At 37.5% G+C, this 19,240-nt stretch overlaps 2 protein-coding genes across 4 annotated transcripts in view; one reads left to right on the top strand and one right to left on the bottom strand.

Moving 5' to 3' along the window:
* Window positions 1-354: 354 nt before the first annotated feature.
* On the bottom strand, window positions 355-15,937 carry LOC106872712 (enkurin domain-containing protein 1). 2 transcript variants are annotated; one of them, XM_014919789.3, is made up of 7 exons: window positions 15,767-15,937; window positions 12,775-12,872; window positions 7,932-8,092; window positions 6,809-6,946; window positions 4,673-4,833; window positions 2,489-2,625; window positions 355-629 (listed from the first exon to the last, which is right to left on the bottom strand). In XM_014919789.3, exons 2-7 carry the CDS (start codon window positions 12,824-12,826, stop codon window positions 469-471), a joined length of 810 nt encoding a protein of 269 aa, XP_014775275.1. In that variant the 5' UTR covers window positions 12,827-12,872; window positions 15,767-15,937; the 3' UTR covers window positions 355-468. The 2 variants fall into 2 exon arrangements, with proteins under 2 accessions (XP_014775275.1, XP_052829072.1); XM_052973112.2 differs by lacking the exon at window positions 12,775-12,872.
* A 160-nt stretch (window positions 15,938-16,097) lies between these two features.
* LOC106872710 (uncharacterized) overlaps window positions 16,098-19,240 on the top strand; it is a 33,402-nt gene continuing 30,259 nt past the window's right edge. Inside the window, exon 1 of one of the 2 annotated variants that reach the window (XM_089363612.1) lies at window positions 16,098-16,248. The gene's annotated coding sequence lies outside the window, so the exon portion shown is untranslated. The remainder of the gene's footprint in view (window positions 16,249-19,240) is intronic. The other variant, XM_089363619.1, reaches the window with a different exon arrangement.

The raw sequence follows: 19,240 nt of genomic DNA on the forward strand, positions 1-19,240 counted from the left end.
CGAGAACTACGTTAAGGGTACACATGTCTGTGGAGTGCTCAGCCACTTGCACGTTAATTTCACGAGCAGGCTGTTCCGTTGATCGGATCAACTGGAACCCTCGTCGTCGTAAGCGACGGAGTGCCAGCAACTTAGTGATGACGGTTATTATGTAAACCACCAACCTCTCAGGTGATCATCCAACATGACTATCAACTTCGTCATGCATGCTCTTACCATCTAAATATTTTAGCGATTGTTAAACAAGTGAGCAAAAAGACTGAAATGGGACAACAGCAACAAGCACAGTGGCTTGCAACCATGAGATAGCAACAATGATAGAAACAGCGATAATTACTGAATAAAAAATAAGACTTCTTATAAGAAATTGTTTAAATTGTATTCAGAAAAGTACTATTTATAAGAAAATTATATAAATATATAAATACAAAGAAAAAAAGTTTAAAATATTACAGCATTTACAACTCATCAATCTTCAATTTTGACAAAAACTTTTGATCTTGAAAATATTTTCACAGCTTCATCAATCTCAGCAAGCTTGCTCTCCAGTTCTTGTCGTCTTTTCTGAGCTCGTATGGAATCATTACTTAAAGGCAGTTTCTGTATTTTCTGCAGTAGTTCACCCTGATCTGCAACAATAATAAACAAAAAGGTAAAAAAAATTAGTAAATAGGCACCCAGCACCCACTACACTCTTTGGAGTAGTTGGCCTTATGAAGAGCATCCAGCTATAGAAACCATGCCAAATCAGATTGGAACCTGGTGCAGCTCCCCAGCTTACCAGTTTCAACCAAACTGTCCAACCCATACCAGGATGGAAAGCAGATGTTAAATGATGATGATGTTGATGATGACAGCACCTCTGGACACAGTGGTACAAAATCATTCACCTGGTACAGGTTATAAAGTGGTTGATAACAGGAAGAGCATGACATACACAACAACAATTCTGCCAGATGATGAAGAAGCACCACAAATGGCAATACTCGGTAATGTTTTGAACAAAATTTGTTTCTAAAACCTGCAGACAGACAAAACTTCATCCTTTTTATTTGGTGTAAGTGCTGCATCAAGATATTATACTTCTCAGCCAAACATAAATGCAACTTTTTGATCCAGGTTCAACAAAGCTCTAGCTCAGTGTTTCCCAAACTTTTCGGGCTGCTGCCCCCTTGACACTCAGGCCGCATTCCTAGCACCCCTACTCCAACTAACCATCACAAGCATAGACCTTTTTCTGAAGTAAATTCAAAGCAACTGTACTTCACAAATAAAAACTTAAGCTAATGAACCCGTTCTTTTGTTTTTACACGAATCGCTTTTTACATGAATCGCTACCCCATTATCACCCCCACCCCACCGGAGGGCATTAATGCCCACTTTGGGAACCACTGCTCTAACTTATAAGCATGTCGTTCCACTGTCCTTCAGTTTCCAGACACATTAAAATAGGAAGATGATGAAGATGATGATGATCATCATCATCGTTTAACATCTGCTTTCCATGCTAGCATGGGTTGGACGATTTGACTGAGATGGTTGCACCAGGCTCCAATCTGATTTGGCAGAGTTTCTACAGCTGGATGCCCTTCCTAATGCCAACCACTCTGAGAGTGTAGTGGGTGCTTTTACATGCTATCGGTACGAAGGCCAGTCAGGCGGTACTGGCAACGGCCACACTCAAAATGGTGTATTGGTGTGATGGAAATCTAAAAGAGTATGTTTAGATTTCACTGCATTATTGACACTATTTGCAAGATGTTGTCTTTCCTCTGTACACAAGCACACCATTGTGTGAATAGGATATGATATTGTTGCAAATACACTCTGGAGGTTAGAATTAGGGAAGGGATCTATTTCTATGACTTTGGTTATGAAGAATATTTGAGATGTGATGCTTTCCAAGTAAACATGGCTTCACAAGTACAGGACTACAGCAGGATGTTTAGGATATTACAGAGAAATGTAAACAAAACAGCAGTTTTGCTTGAGTGGTGTCCTGCCATATATACATATATGACAGGCTTCCATACAGTTTTTGTCTATCAATTTCATTCACAAGGTATTAGCCAACCTAAGGCTATAAAAGACACTTGCCCAGATGTTATGGATCAAGGAGTAGAGTAGAACCCCTGAGACCATGTAGTTAGAAACTTAACTCTGCACCTATACCTTTCAATTTCTCAAAAGACATTCGACTTGGACCAGGTGGGAAAATATTACAAAAAGAAACCCTAAGAAAATGAGCCAAGGTAATATCTACATGGTTGCTCAACCAGATATCAAATATCCCTTAAATAACATACCACCACCTTAGAACAAGGACATATTGGACAATGTAGTCCTAGACAAACAAAGTAAAAAGATGACATGGTCATGGCTGGACTCATTTTAACATAAGTTAGCTTGATCAGGGATAAGTCCAAGTTAAACAACAGTAAAAATTTTTTGGGGAAAAAAAACAGCTGCAAAAACTTAAGACCCTTACTTTTCTGGAGTAATTCCAAAGTTTCAACCCGTTCATTATCAGGTAATACTTTGTGTCCTGGTGGAACTGTTGGGTCTGGTATATTGGCAATCCTCTCTTCCTCATCTTTTACCCACTGTGCCTGTCGTTCTTTTAAACTGAAATAGCAAATAAAACATAGAAATAAGTCAGACAATGTACAATAAAAGCATTTAAAATGTGAACAAATATTGAGAATAACAAAAAATTCATTACTTAAATTTAGAAAATTTTAAGACAAATATCTTATAGCTGATGTTTTGTCCTCAGCTCAGCCTCATGTTCAAACATATTCCAGACATGACATTCATGTCTTTCATGCAGTTTCAGTACACCTAAAACCACATTATTCAGTAGTTAGAATGCTATACAACTGCCTCAAAGCTCACAATTGCACTGAATTGGTTTGACATTAGGTATATAGTGGTGTAACTTAATATAACAATATAGCTGTTTTATGAAACAAGTCTCAACTTATGATTATTTTAAAATTCAAGTGTAATTTATTATTTTGCTACTTCAAATTATTAGTGCCTTCTGCACTAGTGTGGGTGCCACATAAAAAGTACCAGTTCTGATGCTGTGTAAAAGCACCCAATCCACTCTGTAAAAATTGGTTGGCATTAGGAAAGGCATCCAGCTGTAGAAACCATGCCAAAACAGACACTTGGAGCCTGGTGCAGCCCTCTGGCTTACCAGCTCCAGTCAAACTGTCCAACTTATGCCAGCAAAGATGGATGTTAAATGATGATGATGACCACATCGTGGTTGCCTGGTTATTCTTTCATTCTTTTATTAGTTTCAGTCTTTGGACTGCAGCCATGCTGGAGCACTGCCTTCAAGGGTTTTAGCTGAACATAGTAACCCCAGTGCTTTGTCAGGTACTGAGTTTATTGATTTCATAATGGACAAAGTTTACTTCAGCATGAATAGACATGGCTTTTGAATAGGAACAGACTTGATCCAGTGTAATATGCAAAGGTCTGAATTTGTATAACCTTGAAACACATTCTAATTTTGGAAATAACTGAAAAACAGAGGGTAAAAGTTGATGAAATTACCATCATCATCATCATCATCATTTAACGTCCGTTTTCCATGCTAGCATGGGTTGGACGATTTGACTGGGGACTGGCGAACCAGATGGCTACACCAGACACCAATCTGATCTGGCAGAGTTTCTACAGCTGGATGCCCTTCCTAATGCCAACCACTCCGAGAGTGTAGTGGGTGCTTTTTACGTGCCAGTCCGGCAGTACTGGCAACGGCCACGCTCAAATGGTGGTTTTACGTGCCACCTGCATAGGAGTCAGTCCAATGTTTTGTTCACATGCCACCGGCACGAGTGCCAGTAAGGCGAAGCTGGAAATGATCGCGCTCAAATGGCGCATTTTACGTGCCACAGGCACGGAAGCGAGACCGCTGCTCTGGCAGTGATCCCGCTCGGATGGTGCTGTTAGCACTCCACTGGCACGGGTGCCAGACATTGAATTTGGTACAGTTTCGATCTCACTTGCTCCTAATGTCCCTGCACTGAGCTCCAATGTCTACTTTGGTATAGTTTCCACAGGTGGTGATTTGCTGTGCTTGAGAAGACATGTAAAGCAAAGTGAAATTGTGGTTGTGGCCAATGCTGGTGACACATAAAAGGGCATCTGTATGAGTGACACATAAAAGGGCACCCATGCTGGTGACATGTAAAAGACATCCAGTACACTTTGTAAGGAACACTGTGTTAGGAAGGGCATCCAGCCATACGAACCAATCCAAAACATGACTGGAGCCTGGAGCAGCTCTCTGAGTTACCAGCTCCAGTTAAACCACCTAACCTGTACCTGCATGGAAAATAGACATTAAATGATGATGATGATGATGATGGATTCTCTTCTTTGTGTCAACCACTTTACAGAGGGTATTAGGTGCTGTTTCCATGGCACCAGCACTTGAGAGATCACCAAGTACTCGCAAGACAAGATCCCTTAACTGAGTGGGGTATAGTATTGAGGGATATGAAAGTATGATAGAAGGATGGGAGCAAGTGTCTTGTTGAAGAGGTGAATAAATGGCTTCTCCAGAGAGAGAGAGAGAGAGAGAGATGTGAGGTCAAGGTACAAGGTGAATATGAGAGAGAGAGAGAGAAATAAAAGAGAAAAGTATAGTACTTACTATTTAGGGATAACACCTTTTTTGTATTTGTTAAAATCTTCTTCTGTTTTCTTTTTAGCATCAAGTTCCCGCAGAGAACTTGGAGGTCGTACCTGTTGGTGATGTTTTGCTGCCCGACTATTCCGCTTGACAAAATCTACATCTTTTCTAAGTAGTTCTGTCTATTTGATGACAAAAAAAATAACTTTTTGAAAACAATCTTCACAAAATAGAAAAATCAATTTCACATTTTCCTGTTTTACTTAGGCAACTCACTGTAGTTGTATTGTTTTCTTAATTAAGAAATTACATCTCCAGAGATTCTCTACACAAGCATTTCCCATCAAGAGTTCCTGAGAATATTGTGTTCCACCAAAGATCACAAGGAGTTCTCTGAGAAGTTGCTAAAAGTTCTGTGAGAAATAATAATTTATAGACTAATTATATTCATTTTTTAATATATTTTGTGTATTGGAGAAGTATAAACAATTTATTGAACATAAATTTTAATAATGAAACCTTATGAGGACTCCTAAGCGTCAAATGGACCCTGGGTTTAATACTTGGACACAAGCTTCCTTGACTTACTGGCTAAGCAGACCCACAATAATGATCTGAGTTCAGCACTACAAGCAAACAAAATAAATTATATAGTGCTCCAGCTTCTTCTAGTAATTAACAATACACACACACAATAATCAATAGCTATTAACAGTGAACTGAATTGAGCCAATGAAAGTTTAGTGCTTTGATTATGTGTGGGACACAGAGCAACAATGGCAAATGGGATGTGAACTGTTAACCAGTCATCTAGGATTTATCAACTTAACAGGCTTTCCACTCTCTCAATATAAAGCCATACTATCACAATTTCATTGATTACCCTAATTGTGAGTTCACATTACCTCTCTGGTAAGAAATAACAGATATTTGAGAATTTAATACATGATTTTGTTTTTGATGTTTTTTCTCATTTTTTTTTTTTTTTTGCATAGCCTAAAAGCTTCAGAATTTCAAACCTCTCATAAATTAGTGAAAAAACAGGAAATTACTAAAGCTGGGCTATAGACCAGATTAGTTAATAAAATGTTGATGTCTTCCTTGTTTATGAAGAGGAGCTGTTATGATGTATGTATGTAGCTTCACTGCAAGACAAAAAGAAAAAAAAACTACCTTTCATATGTGTTAGGACCACTATAATTCCACTTGGGACAACCTGTAGTGAACAGAAATGTGAGGATAAGGGATCCTTTAATTTTGTCAATCTTCTTTAGTGCTAATGCCATCATAAATGCACCCAGTACACTTTGCTTAGTGTGTGTGGTGGTTGTCGAGTGTGTTGTGTGTGAGGGGGAAATGGAGAGGCCCTTTTAGTCTTGCTGAAATCACGACAATCTCTCTCAAGTGCTGGGGCCACAATATAATGCTTCCAGTATATGCTGTAAAGTGGTTGGTGATAGAAAGGGCGTCTAGTTGTAGAAACCAAGTCACTGCCACCCTTACCCCAAAGAAATGAAACTTAGGAGTGAAATGTGATTCTCTGACTTTTCTATGTGAGCTCTAACAACCTGTTCAATCTGTGCCAGCATGGAAAGCAAATCATCATCATCATCATCATCGTTTAACGTCCGCTTTCCATGCTAGCATGGGTTGGACGATTTGACTGAAGACTGGCAAGCCAGAAGGTCGCACCAGGCTCCAATCTGATCTGGCAGAGTTTCTACAGCTGGATGCCCTTCCAAACGCCAACCACTCCGAGAGTGTAGAATGTACAATCATAAGATATTGATCATGAGTATCCTTCATGGGAGGAGAAATAATAGCATATCAACTTTGATTTAGGTTATATATTTTCATCATCATCGTTTAATACCTGCCTTCTATACTGGCATGAGCTGGCCAGGCAGGAGCCTGCACCAGACTTCTGTATTTGTTTTGGCACGGTTTTTATAGCTAGATGCCCTTCCTAACATCAACCACCCAGCAGGGTAAACTGAGCACTTTGTACATGGTACAAACACAGGCAAGGTCAGTTTTGGTATGGTTTTTACAGCTGGATGCCCTTCCAAATGCCAACCACTTTACAGTGTGGACTATAAGAAAAAGAAATAGAAGGCAATTTTTAATTCTTAAAGTAAAGTAAAAGTGCAAACATACTTGTTTTTGATCATCAACAGAGGTTAGACTTAGTTTCTCAAATGGAACTTCCACTGACTCTTTCTCATTTGATAATCTAGTTGGAGGTCCTGATCGTGAATGAGCCCGCAAAAAATTTCCAGGTGCTGATGGTTCTTTCTGTAATACATATCAAAGCAACAGGAATATTTACAAAAGAAAGAATTTCAGAAAAATATAAGATTGAATATGGGAAGAAATTGTTTGTTCAGCATTGTAGAAAAAACATGATCCAGCTTTAATTTCTTTAAATTTGTTATTCTGAGAAGATGCAGTACTCATAATCTTTTTAGGACTTGTAAAGCTTAAGGATAGAGATAAATGGGTGAAGTTAATATTGCTAATATATGTAGTGATTGTTACAAATTTCTTGTTGGTGTGAAAACATGGCTAATAAAGGTTACCAACTTGAGAGGAGGCAAAGTATTTCTACGCAAGTGGAAGGAAAGTAAGCCAGAGCAAGATGAGATAGGAAAGAGTAAGAGAACCAGAGTGGTAGGAGTGAGAGACAACTACATGATGGTTGTTGGTAAGGAATTTGAGTAGTAGTAGCATTCTTTATTTGATGAGAGTTTCAGTAATTATATTGAGCACAGGCATGGCTGTGTGGTTAAGAAGTTTGCTTCCAACCACATGGTTTCAGGTTCAGACCCACTGTGTGGCGCCTTGGATAAGAGTCTTTCGTTTGTTGTAGCTCTAAGCTAACCAAAGCCTTGTGAGTGGATTTGATAGATGGAAACTGAAAGAAGTTCATCACATGTGTGTGTGTGTGCGTGTGTGTGTGCGTGTGTGTGTGCATGTGTGTGTGTGTGTGTGTGTGTGTGTGCGTGTCTCCTTGTCTTGACATTCACATGATAGTTGTAAATGAGTGTCGCTATCATGGAAGCAGAGTCAGTCACTTCCAATATTCCATGAAAAAACATGTCTGGCTGCAAATAAATATTACCTTGTTTGAAAACGACAACAAGAGCATCTGACTAGAAAATTCCCTTCAACAAACTTTGTCCAACCCATGCAATCATGGAAAAGTGAACGTTAAAGTGATGATGATGATGATGATGATGATGATGATGAAGAGGAGGTGGATAATATTTATTCTTCATACCTGTAATTGTCCTCTAAACCTTGATGGAACATCATGAAATTTTTTTGACTTCCATAACTCTTTGGGTGCTTCATGACTTTCAAGTGTTTTTGATCTCACTAACTTTTGAATCTGATGAACTTTCTTCAGGTTTTCATTCATATAATTTTTAGGTTTTGACTCTGGAAATAGAAATTCAAATTGAAATATTGACTATTTTTGATGGGATGAGGTGTAGGTGAAGAGGAATAGTGTTAATTGATAATCTGTGCAGAAATTACAAGGTATCTTTTATCCTCTTTTCTTTCAATCACAGGACTGTGGCCATGCTGGGACACCACTTTGAATCAACCCCAGGGAGAGATGGAGCCAGAGCAAAACAGGTTTGTTGCTGTAGAGGAGCTACATGGATACTGGAAGATAGAGTGGGAGTATCTTTGGCTGAACTGCTCAGTTATGGGGACAAAAACAAACCAACACCAGTTGTTAAGCAATGTGGGGGGGACAAACACAAACACACATACATATAATCGAAATCGAACCAAATTCAACGACTGGCACTCATGCCAACCTTCCTTCATTGGACACTAACTTCTGCTTGCGAAGACCTGTTGGGGCAAGTGAAATCGTAACTGAACCAAATTCGATGACTAGTACCCATGCCAGTGGAGCGCTAACAGCACCATCCGAGCGGGATCACTGTCAGAGCAGCTGTCTGGCTTCCGTGCTGGTGGAACGTAAAAGGCACGATTTGAGTGTGATCGTTACCAGCGTTGCACTTGTGCCGGTGGCATGTGAACAGAACATTCGAGCGAGGTCGTTGCCAGCACTACTGGACTGACTCCTGTGCAGGTGGCACATAAAAAACACCATTTGAGTGTGGCCGTTGCCAGTACCACCTGACTGGCCCTTGTGCCGGTGGCATGTAAAAGCACCTACTACACTCTCGGAGTGGTTGGCATTAGGAAGGGCATCCAGCTGTAGAAACTCTGCCAAATCAGATTGGAGCCTGGTGCAGCCATCTGGTTTGCCAGTCCTCAGTCAAATCGTCCAACCCATGCTAGCATGGAAAGCGGACGTTAAATGATGATGATAATGATGATGATATAGTCCAATCCATGCCAGCTATGGAAAATAGACATTAGATGATGATGGTGATATATAAATGTAGTATAGTTTCTGTGAAATATTGTCTCATATAAATATCTTTGATTATAGTTTTTTATACAGAGCACAGATAACTAAATAAACACAAAGGACTAACACTTAGGTTCAGAATTTAAGACATGTCTGGCATGTCTTAAGTTGGAGCTTGATTTAATAATTTTTAAAGCATGCAAGTTGTAACCATATTGCCTTTATTTCAGGAGACTGCTACTCTAAAATTAAAGATTTTAAACTAACTCTTATCGTTTGAAAGATGGTAGGAGATGAATATGAAGTGGGGCTTATTGAAAGAAATTTTTCTGCTACATTATACACTAACACATAACATTCAAAAGAGCAGTCCATTTAGCTTTAAAATTCAGTGGTTATAATTACAGTGAGCTGTGATTGATGGATGCTTTATTAGCTTTCAGTCATCATCGTTATTTAACATTCACGTTTCATGCTTGACCATGCTGGCATAGGCTGAAAGTTTGACAAGATCTGATAGGTCCAATGACTGCTTTATACTCCAGTTTCTATGACTGGAGGCCAACCCTAACAACAACGACTTCACAATATAGACTGGGTGCCTTTCTCATGCCACTAGTACTAGTGAGATCACCATGCAATGCACAAGACTATGAAACCTGAGGTGGAGAGGGTGGGGGGAGTCAGCTTTATGTTAGGAGATAAAGGGTTAAAGTATGAAAGAGATAGGGAGGCAAAATAGGTCCTTGTTATAGAGAAGCTACATAATTATTCACATTTAAAAGAGAGTGAGAATGATGAATAGGAACTTCATTATCATTATCATCATCATTTAATGTCCATTTTCCATGCTGGCATGGGTTGGACAGCCTGACAGGAACTGGCATGGCCTGGGGCCACATCACATTCCATAGGCCATTTTGGCTGGGCTTCTACAGCTGGATGCCCTTCCTAACGCCACTCACTTTACAGAGTGTACTGGTTGCTCTCTATGTGACACCAGTGCCCACACCAATGCATTTTACGTGGCACGAGATAAACAGTGGTGAGTGCAAATCTTACCAGAGACCCAAATATATGGAAACCTGAAATTACTCAAACATATTATTTATGAAACAATGTAAAGGCAGTTATCAGTACTGAATCTCAATGTATTATAAGACAATACTATTATAACTTGAAAATGAAGACATAAAATGTGCATAAATCTATGTCAATGACGACAAAATATTCATGGACACAGAAGTTAAACCTATTTCAATATCACAAAGATCTATATGGTCGGTGCTTATCTTTAACTTCTAAATCATTAGCAGGTATAAGATAAATCTCTTTGACTACAACATTAATCAGACAGAGATAGATTTTCCTGAGGAAGAAATTAAACTCAGCACTGCAAGCCATTTCATTAATTTTACAGTACAGTCATTCTCTACTATTTTGTACTATGCAACTAAGCTACTATGAAATAAGTAAATGGAGCCATTGAGAACTAAGACAATGCAGAGCTGCTGATATAATATGAAAGCCAAATCTAGTTGATTGATGTCATATGTGACTCATCCATCCATGATCTATGAACAGAGAAGACTATAAATATATTAAATCTCATTCAAAAGACTCTATTGTATTTTCTCATTCATAACCGATATTAATTATCTACAGCATTAATATATTTGGAATAGACAATTTGGAGACATAAATGAGATACTGTATCAGTTAATTATAAGATAATTCCTTTCAAAGAAGCAAAATTAGGAATGCTGAGCAAGATGATAATTTGTGTTTAACCCTTTAGCATTCAGATTACTTTACCAAATGTAATGCCTATTTATTCACATTGCTTAAAATTAATCATGTATTATCTTGTAGCTTTGACATTTCAATGATGTGATTGTTTAGTTTTAAAATGACATTGCAGGATAGGTGTGAAAGACCAGATCTGCCCAATTTGAACATAAAGTATGCAGAATATATGGGCCTGATGTGGCTGGTTTAAATGCTAAAGAGTTAACAATGATAAAGAGTTGTTTGCAACAGAGTTTTATGTGATATGATTGAATAGCAGAATGTTTCTCTTTCCATTTTGTAATTACTTCATCTCACAGTGCAGTTTTGTTGTTGTTGGCACTCCGTCACTTACGACAACGAGGGTTCCAGTTGATCCGATCAACGGAACAGCCTGCTCGTGAAATTAACGTGCAAGTGGCTGAGCACTCCACAGACATGTGTACCTTTAATGTAGTTCTCGGGGATATTCAGCGTGACACAGTGTGGCAAGATTGACCCTTTGAATTACAGGCACAACAGAAACAGGAAGTAAGAGTGAGAGAAAGTTGTGGTGAAAGAGTACAGCAGAGTTCGCCACCATCCCCTGCCGGAGCCTCGTGGAGCTGTAGGTGTTTTCGCTCAATAAACACTCACAACGCCCGGTCTGGGAATCGAAACCACGATCCTATGACCGCGAGTCTGCTGCCCTAACCACTGGGCCATTGTGACTACATGCGCAGTTACATACAGGATAAATACATAATGCACAAAAATGCTAAATAAAAGTTGAACAAATCTTTCTATTAGACACTTCAATTCCTGATTTTATATATTTGGCCTGGCCAATAAAGTCATACCCAAGACTAGGGACTTTAAACTGCCTGGTCCTTATGGGAATAACTTTCAGCTGAATCCAGTACTTGGGCTCTGGTTCAGGAGTTTCAGTATTTGGAGGAACATGGAATCACCTGCTTAGATGAACAGACAACAAACTGTCAACAACCAGGGTTAACCGTTCCAGTTATGAAACTATTGCTATCATCTTCATGATGTGTGCAGATGAAATATTTCAAGAACCCAGGCCAGACATTCCTGCCTCATTGCCAGGTCAGGACAGCTGGTATGGATGAGTTGCATTGGTGTGAGCAAGTTATCTGACCAGATAATGATGATGAGTAAAGTCATAGCATGACATTAGAATGGTCACAGGCAAACTGCACATTAAAGAAAAATTACCTTGAATTTTTTTTAGTAGTGCAGCTCACCTGATGACAAGTCATGTACCAAGCAACCTGCTTCTCAAAAAAGGTAGCCAATGCATTAGAGTATGCCTGTAACCCTAACCCTAGTTTATTGAGGATTTTGCTAAACTAGTCAGCTTGTAAGACCTGTATCACCAAATTTTCGGTTCCAGAGATAGTTCTGAAAAATGTTATTGATTTTGGGGACATATTTTTAAAGGTAAAATAACTTTCATAATACTAAAATACTGAAATCATAAAGTTGTGTCTATCTTTTTTAATGTTTGCTAGAAAGGAAAACATTTTGATTAGAAGTGACACACCTAATTACTGCTACTTCTTCATTAAATGACCGTTTTCCATGCTGGCATGGGTTGGACAGTTCAACAGGAGTTAGCAAGCAAGAGGACTGCACCACACTTTAATATCTGCTTTAGTAAAGTCTCTACAGTTGGTGTCCTTTGAGATAATGATGATGTTTATTAGGTGTTCACTTCTCTATGTAAGAGCATATGACAAGCGTATACTGGACCTGAATGGAGTCTGTAGAGATACAAAAGAAGTACACTTCTTGATCTTATGCTCTAATTAGCTTTGATTGTCATCCAAAATAGATGTCACAGTGATTGTATGTTTTCAGACACATAACAGATGCAAACTATTGCAGAGAGAAGTAACCCAGAACAAATAAAATAACAAGGAAGAAATTATGTTACCTTTTTTCTCAAATTTTGTGAACCCAATACCATTTTCATTTACATGAAGCATAATGTATGCAAAACTGTACCAGTTCTCGTTTGATGCTTGTATCTTTCTAGAACAGAAACAGTGATAAAGATAATTAAGCCAACTCTTTCATAATTAACTCGTTATTGATTTTTTATTAATTAGCCAACATACTGTTAGGAGAATAGGAATGTCTAGAATAATGAATGGTCAGTGGCTTCAGTAAACAAAGCCCGAGGTGATGAGTAGAGGTAAGAGAGATGATGAGTAGAGGTAAGAGAGGTGATGAGTAGAGGTAAAAGATAGTGAGTAGAGGTGAGAGAGGTGATGAGTAGAGGCATTGATTGCAATCAGACGATGGTCACCTAGATAGTGGAAGCTATCAACTACTTCTAGTTTTTCTCCCTGGAATGTGGCAGGAGTTGTTCTCTGCACATTTTCAGTGTTTATTGCTCCTGAGCATCTGCCACATACAAAAAATTTTTTGCTAGTTAGCCGTCCTTTGATATTGATGCACCTCTTATGTGTCCATAGCTTACACTAGGTACATCTTATGGAGTTTCTACCTATGCCTTTTCTACAGATTGAGCAGGGCCATCTACCTGAAGGGGTTTGTGCTTTGTCTACCTTCCTACTTATTAGGACTTTGGTTTTAGCTAGGTTGACTCAAAGGCCCTTCGATTCTAGTCCTTGCTTCCACACCTGAAAATTCTCCTCTAGTTCTGATAGCGACTCAGTAATTAGAGCAAGGTCATCAACATAGAGGAGCTCACACACAGTAATCACTCAGCATGTCGCGGTTCACCTATTGCACACTCAGTACATTGTGAATTTTTCTGGTTAACTTATGTAAATTTATATTGTGGACTCCTCAGTATATCAGGGTTTCTGTGGCTGATAGGTATTTATATTTTTTTTAGATTCTAATTATTTCTGTGGGAAGTTTTGGAACGTAACATCAGTGATAGTCAAGGGATTACTGTATATGTGTGTGGATTTATTAGATAATAAAACGTATGGTGTGTACCTGGTAGCTTACTGGTAAACCATGTTCACTTTCACAGTGTTTGTTGTGTATTTGGTTAGTGAGGGAAAATGGAAGATACAAGAATTTTTATTATTATTGATCTTCTGTATAAATGAAGTTATATCCTATAATTTGCTGCTTTTCTTTACACGAACTGAGAAGATACTGTGCAGAACTGTCGTTACATTACCCAAAGAGACACATCTACACCGATAGACACTCCTAAACCAGTTGCTAAGTATCCCATCCATGAGGGATCGAAACGATTGTAGTGACTGTTAAAAATTCTTGTATCTTTCATCTCTCTCATTAACCCAATACACACACAATATTATGATAATGACTAACAGAAAACTGGTTAGAGAAAGTAGTGTTACTTCTGGTGTAAATAATTTAAATTACGAAAACTTATTTAGTACTTGTTTCTGTATTCAATAAATCAAACATAATTATAAGACTTCATATTTAAAACTTCAGTTTGTATGCCGTAAATATTTTATTCATTTTGAAGCACAACGTATAAGAACCATTTCTATAGGCTCGTATTTTTATATTTTCTCAAGTCTAAAAGAAACACACTCCCTCTTTTTCTAAACATGTCTATGCAAGAAATAGTTCGTATGCATGTTAGGATTGCTTGAGAATGTCTCTGCAGGTTTGAGTGTGAGTTATAAAGACTTTGTCTTTTTTTTTTTAAATACAAGCATATAAAAATGTTATGCTGAAAACAAAACAAAACGAAATAAAAAATAAATCAAACAATCGCTTCTGTAATCAAATAAAAAAAAAAGTATTATCTGAAATGTTACGATACATAAAACTTTATTTGCCATCATACAAAGGTATTTCAAGTTCAAAGATGGGTTTAAAGTGCCAGTTCTTTAATAACGACAATTCTATGGGAGCGTATGAACAAACTTCCAGTTGGGTATCACAAACAACATTCCCATATGATATGGTACCATTTTGGAGCAACGGCAATACAGAATCAAGGGTTCTGTCGAAAAACGCAATGTAACGTCTACAGCAGATATGAACTCCGGTTCTAAACCAACAGGTAGTCAAATATATCTTTGGCCGGCTTGCTTCTGAGGTCCTTTATGTTAGTGGAGGGAGCGTTTATTTTCTGAGTTGATTATTGCCTTGTCAACTGGGACCACACTAATCCCCTTGAAAGCTCTCAGAAGGCACATCCTTACAGTTTATTTTTCAATTTGCTTATTCTATTTTTTTTTTCTTTCTTTTTTTGATAAAAGATTTTATAACAGAATAATATAGAAGACGATAACGCCGTTAGTTGGAGAGGCTAGGGAGGTAAAGGAGGAGTATGAAAGACTGTGAATGAATAAATTAAAGGAAATTAAGAGAGAGTGTTTGAATGAATGATAATAAAATACAGCAAGCGGGGAGAAAAATTTATTAATTTATTTTGTAGAATCTAAATCTTAAGTTCAAAACATAAAAATAGTGGGGGTGAGCCAGAATATATGGTCAATTGATTGAACCTCTTCATTACTATTTGTTTTATCGACTCCTTAGGTGATCAAAGTCCAACCCTATTCGCATTCGATTTGATAACACAAACTATCACAGCAGACTCTCTCTCTCTCTCTCTCTATGCTTCCACACATGTATTGATTTATTTTTGCTTAAGCAAACGGACTTAATGGGAATGGCTATATTTAACTTGAGTGAACCCCAGTATATTTCTGACATTTGTTTTAACAGTTGCAGACAGAATGCAAAGTCGACTCTGTCAGAATTTAAGCCCAGATCTGTGAGGCACAAAATTTTGATGCTGCTAAGAACCTACAAGCTACAACGCACTCTGTTTGCGCCAAATTTTCATACAATCTAACTGATTCTTAAAAGATCGCCAAAATGATATACAGTGAAAGAAAAATAAGAAACAAGCAAAACATGTAGATATAGAAACATTTAAAAGAATTCTGTACTTAGTCTTTGGTGTGAGTGTCTTGTTCTGAGTCACAACTTCCTTTACTTTATTTCTTAATATTTTCCTTTCTTTCTTTTGGTCTCAGCTAATGCACATACCACCGACAGATGCGAAAGACATGTTGTTATGGCAGTGTTGTCACGATACGAACTTAATAAAACTTTTTCCGGTGTAACGGATTCATTTCTTTTGAAAGTAGTATAATAATTTTACAATATTTAAACTACTATATGTATTTTCGTGTTTCGCTTTAAAACGCATATATTTTACTTTAAAAAATTATTTATATATTTCATAACTTTGTTCTAATTATCATTATTATTCTCTTGTACTTTTTTTCCGTTGCTATAGAAATCGACTGCGGGATGACCTATAAACAGGTAACTCTGCCCAATTAATATTAATTGCTCTTAGGATGTTAAGCTATCGGTTATATCTGGCGTAGCTAAAAGCTTCCTTTCATTTCTATTTTGAATATCAGTGAGTATTGATTTTGCTATGATTATTAGTTTCCATTTCACATACAGACAAATGTTATATGTTTTGTTAAACAAACAGGAAAAAAAGCACTCAGTTAATATGGAATAGTTTTATTTATTTGTCCGCAGCTGATGATACACTCCACCGTCTCTCAGAGTTTTTCTCTTCGCCTGCGATCTTTTTTGGCCCTTAGAATCGATCGCACGATAGCGACCGAATGAATGAATCCTCGACCTCCGATGAATACTCACGCACACACACACATACACACACACACGCGCGCACACGAAGTTTTGGGTGTAACAAACAGAGCAGAGTTATCAATACATGTAGCAAAGTTTATTTATGAAATTGTTTTGCAAGATTCCTGAAATCGTGGGGTGAAACAGATATTTTTATATTTCGGGACAGTCACTTTTTTCTTGCCAAATAAACACTTGTTTATTATTGTTCTTATGTTATGTCCATTGTCTGGAAGTCTTTCGTCACACACCTGTGACCTCTTCAGCGACTCTCCATCCCGCGTGTCTCCCCCTGTTCTGTTTAGTCCATTCTGTCTTTCTATGGTGTGTTTATATATCTGCACAAGCGTTTGCGCGCCCACGCGTGTGTATGTATCGCTATGTGTTTTGTATGTGTGTTTTGTGTATATGTATGAGTTTGCTTACCATACTGTTGTTTCCATGCCTTTTATTTATTTATTTATTTATTTATTTCTCTATTTTCCCCGCCGTTTCATCTTAAGCATGTGTATGTGTGTCGTTTGTTTTCGTCTATATGGGCTTATGTATTATCCTGTTTGTATCTGTCTAATCTCCCCACACCATTCTGTCTTTAGTTGTCATGTTCCAGACAATGGACATAAAATAACGACGATGATAAACAAGTGAATAATAAATATATACTGTGTGTGTTTGGCAAGAAAAAAAAATGGCCATCCCAATATATAACAATATGAATTGATACAAAATAAATAGGTATATAGGCGTAGGAGTGGCTGTGTGGTAAGTAGCTTGCTTACCAACCACATGGTTCTGGGTTCAGTCCCATTGCATGGCACCTTGGGCAAGTGTCTTCTACTATAGCCTCGGGCCAACCAAAACCTTGTGAGTGAATTTGGTAGACGGAAACTGAAAGAAGCCCATCATATATATATATATATATATATATATATATATATATATATATATGTGTGTGTGTGTGTGTGTGTGTGTGTGTGTGTGTGTGTGTGTGTGTGTCTGTGTTTGTCCCCCCAACATCGCTTGACAACCGATGCTGGTGTGTTTACATCCCCGTAACTTAGCGGTTCAGCAAAAGAGACCAATAGAATAAGTATTAGGTTTACAAAGAATAAGTCCTGGGGTCGATTTGCTCGACTAAAGGTGGTGCTCCAGCATGGCCGCAGTCAAATGACTGAAACAAGTAAAAGAGTAAAAGAGTAAGGTATGCTTTCATTCTGGCTATCTAAATCTTCTTATGCATTCTATGTCTGTCTTTAGTAACTGTTGTGACACCTTTAACAAATTCACCCCCTTTTAGTATGCTGGGTGCAAAGTTCATCTTTGTCCTTCTGGCTTCTAATATCAAACTACTAAGCCACATTAATTGCATGGATATGCAATGGGTCTAATATTTATGTTAACACTTTTAATATTAATAATAGATCACTCTTTCATAATGAAATGAGAAACTTTTTCAGGGATGACTTCTGCACGAGGCACATATATTTAAATGGAGGCTAATGTATTTAATGTAATCGATTCATTAAAAATTAGTTTTAATTAATTAAAACCACACATGCAGAAAAGGGGGGAAAAAATCATTGCCTTCGTGATAATTTGTGTCAAGAAAGGCAAGGGAGCTAACTTTAAAATCAAGACTACTTAAAATTTGAATGGTAGTATGATGTTGAGAGCAAGTCAGAATTTTGGTGGATGTGGTGACAACTGTTGACATGTTTCCGTATGATTAAACCTGCTCCGTAAAGCATGATCTTACTCATTGAGAGTAACTATTGGTTAATCTGACAGGGAAGAATTGATAATATTTGGGCCTCAAAATAATTAATCTTCAGTGCAGGTAAACACTTCATCAATAATTTGGTGTCTTCCTTTGCTGATATATTCAAAGGAGAGACTGTATTTTATTAAATACAAGTTTCAACAAAGAATTTAAAGCACTTTTTTTTCTTTTTTGATTATGTAAATATTTCAGGTGTTATTTTCAGTCAAATTAATCTCAAAATCATCATTATTATTTTTTTTTTAAAAAGAATAGGAGGGAGTGGAGTAAACGAGCCTTATTGCAGATATCATAAACATATCCCATGAATCTCTCCAACTAATCTTAAATGAACTGCAGCTTCTTTTCTTTTTTTTTTTTATATCAGTTTCCTCATGTAATTTATTTTTATTGACATAATGTTTGCTTGTTTAAAAAAATGAATGTTTCACACATTGGCAATTTCAAATGTTTAATTCTCAGTTATTACGGTGTTCATCTCTAAAAGATAAAATTTTATATCCATTCAGTATGAATTGCAAATTAAATCAAATCTCTATGATAATTTTTCAGTCACTAGAGCATCCAAGCCATCAATAATGATGGCAGGTGTTTTACTAAACTTTTTAAAATTTACAACATTTTGGCCTGTCACCATCATCATTGTCATCATCATCATCATCATTATCATCATCATCATTTAATGTTCATGTTGTAGAAGTGCATGGCTTAATGGTTAGAGTGTTTGACTCATGGTCATAGGATTGTGGTTTCAATTCCTGGACAGGGTGACGTGTTGTGTTCTTGGGAAAAACACTTCATTTCACGTTGCTCCAGTCCACTCAGCTGGCAAAAATGAATAATCCTGTAACTGACCAGTGTGTCATCCAGATGGAGAATTTATATGCCATGGAAACCAGGAAAGCAGCCCTATGAGTCTGTATGACTTGGGAAGGAACTTAAAACTTAAAAAAAGGTTCGTGCTTCATGC

Source organism: Octopus bimaculoides, chromosome 1, assembly GCF_046866305.1.
Source record: "Octopus bimaculoides isolate indiv1 chromosome 1, ASM4686630v1, whole genome shotgun sequence".
NCBI classification, from domain to species: domain Eukaryota; kingdom Metazoa; phylum Mollusca; class Cephalopoda; order Octopoda; family Octopodidae; genus Octopus; species Octopus bimaculoides.

What these genes read in the sequence shown, in the direction of transcription:
- LOC106872712 (XM_014919789.3), bottom strand. Translation starts at nt 12,826, where the DNA reads ATGCTTCATGTAAATGAAAATGGTATTGGGTTCACAAAATTTGAGAAA. An exon ending in AAAGGTGTTATCCCTAAATA is followed by an intron (nt 2,626 to 4,672) that starts GTAAGTACTATA and finishes TTGCTATTTCAG; the next exon opens with TTTAAAAGAACGACAGGCAC. An exon ending in TTTGGAATTACTCCAGAAAA is followed by an intron (nt 630 to 2,488) that starts GTAAGGGTCTTA and finishes TTATTGTTGCAG; the next exon opens with ATCAGGGTGAACTACTGCAG.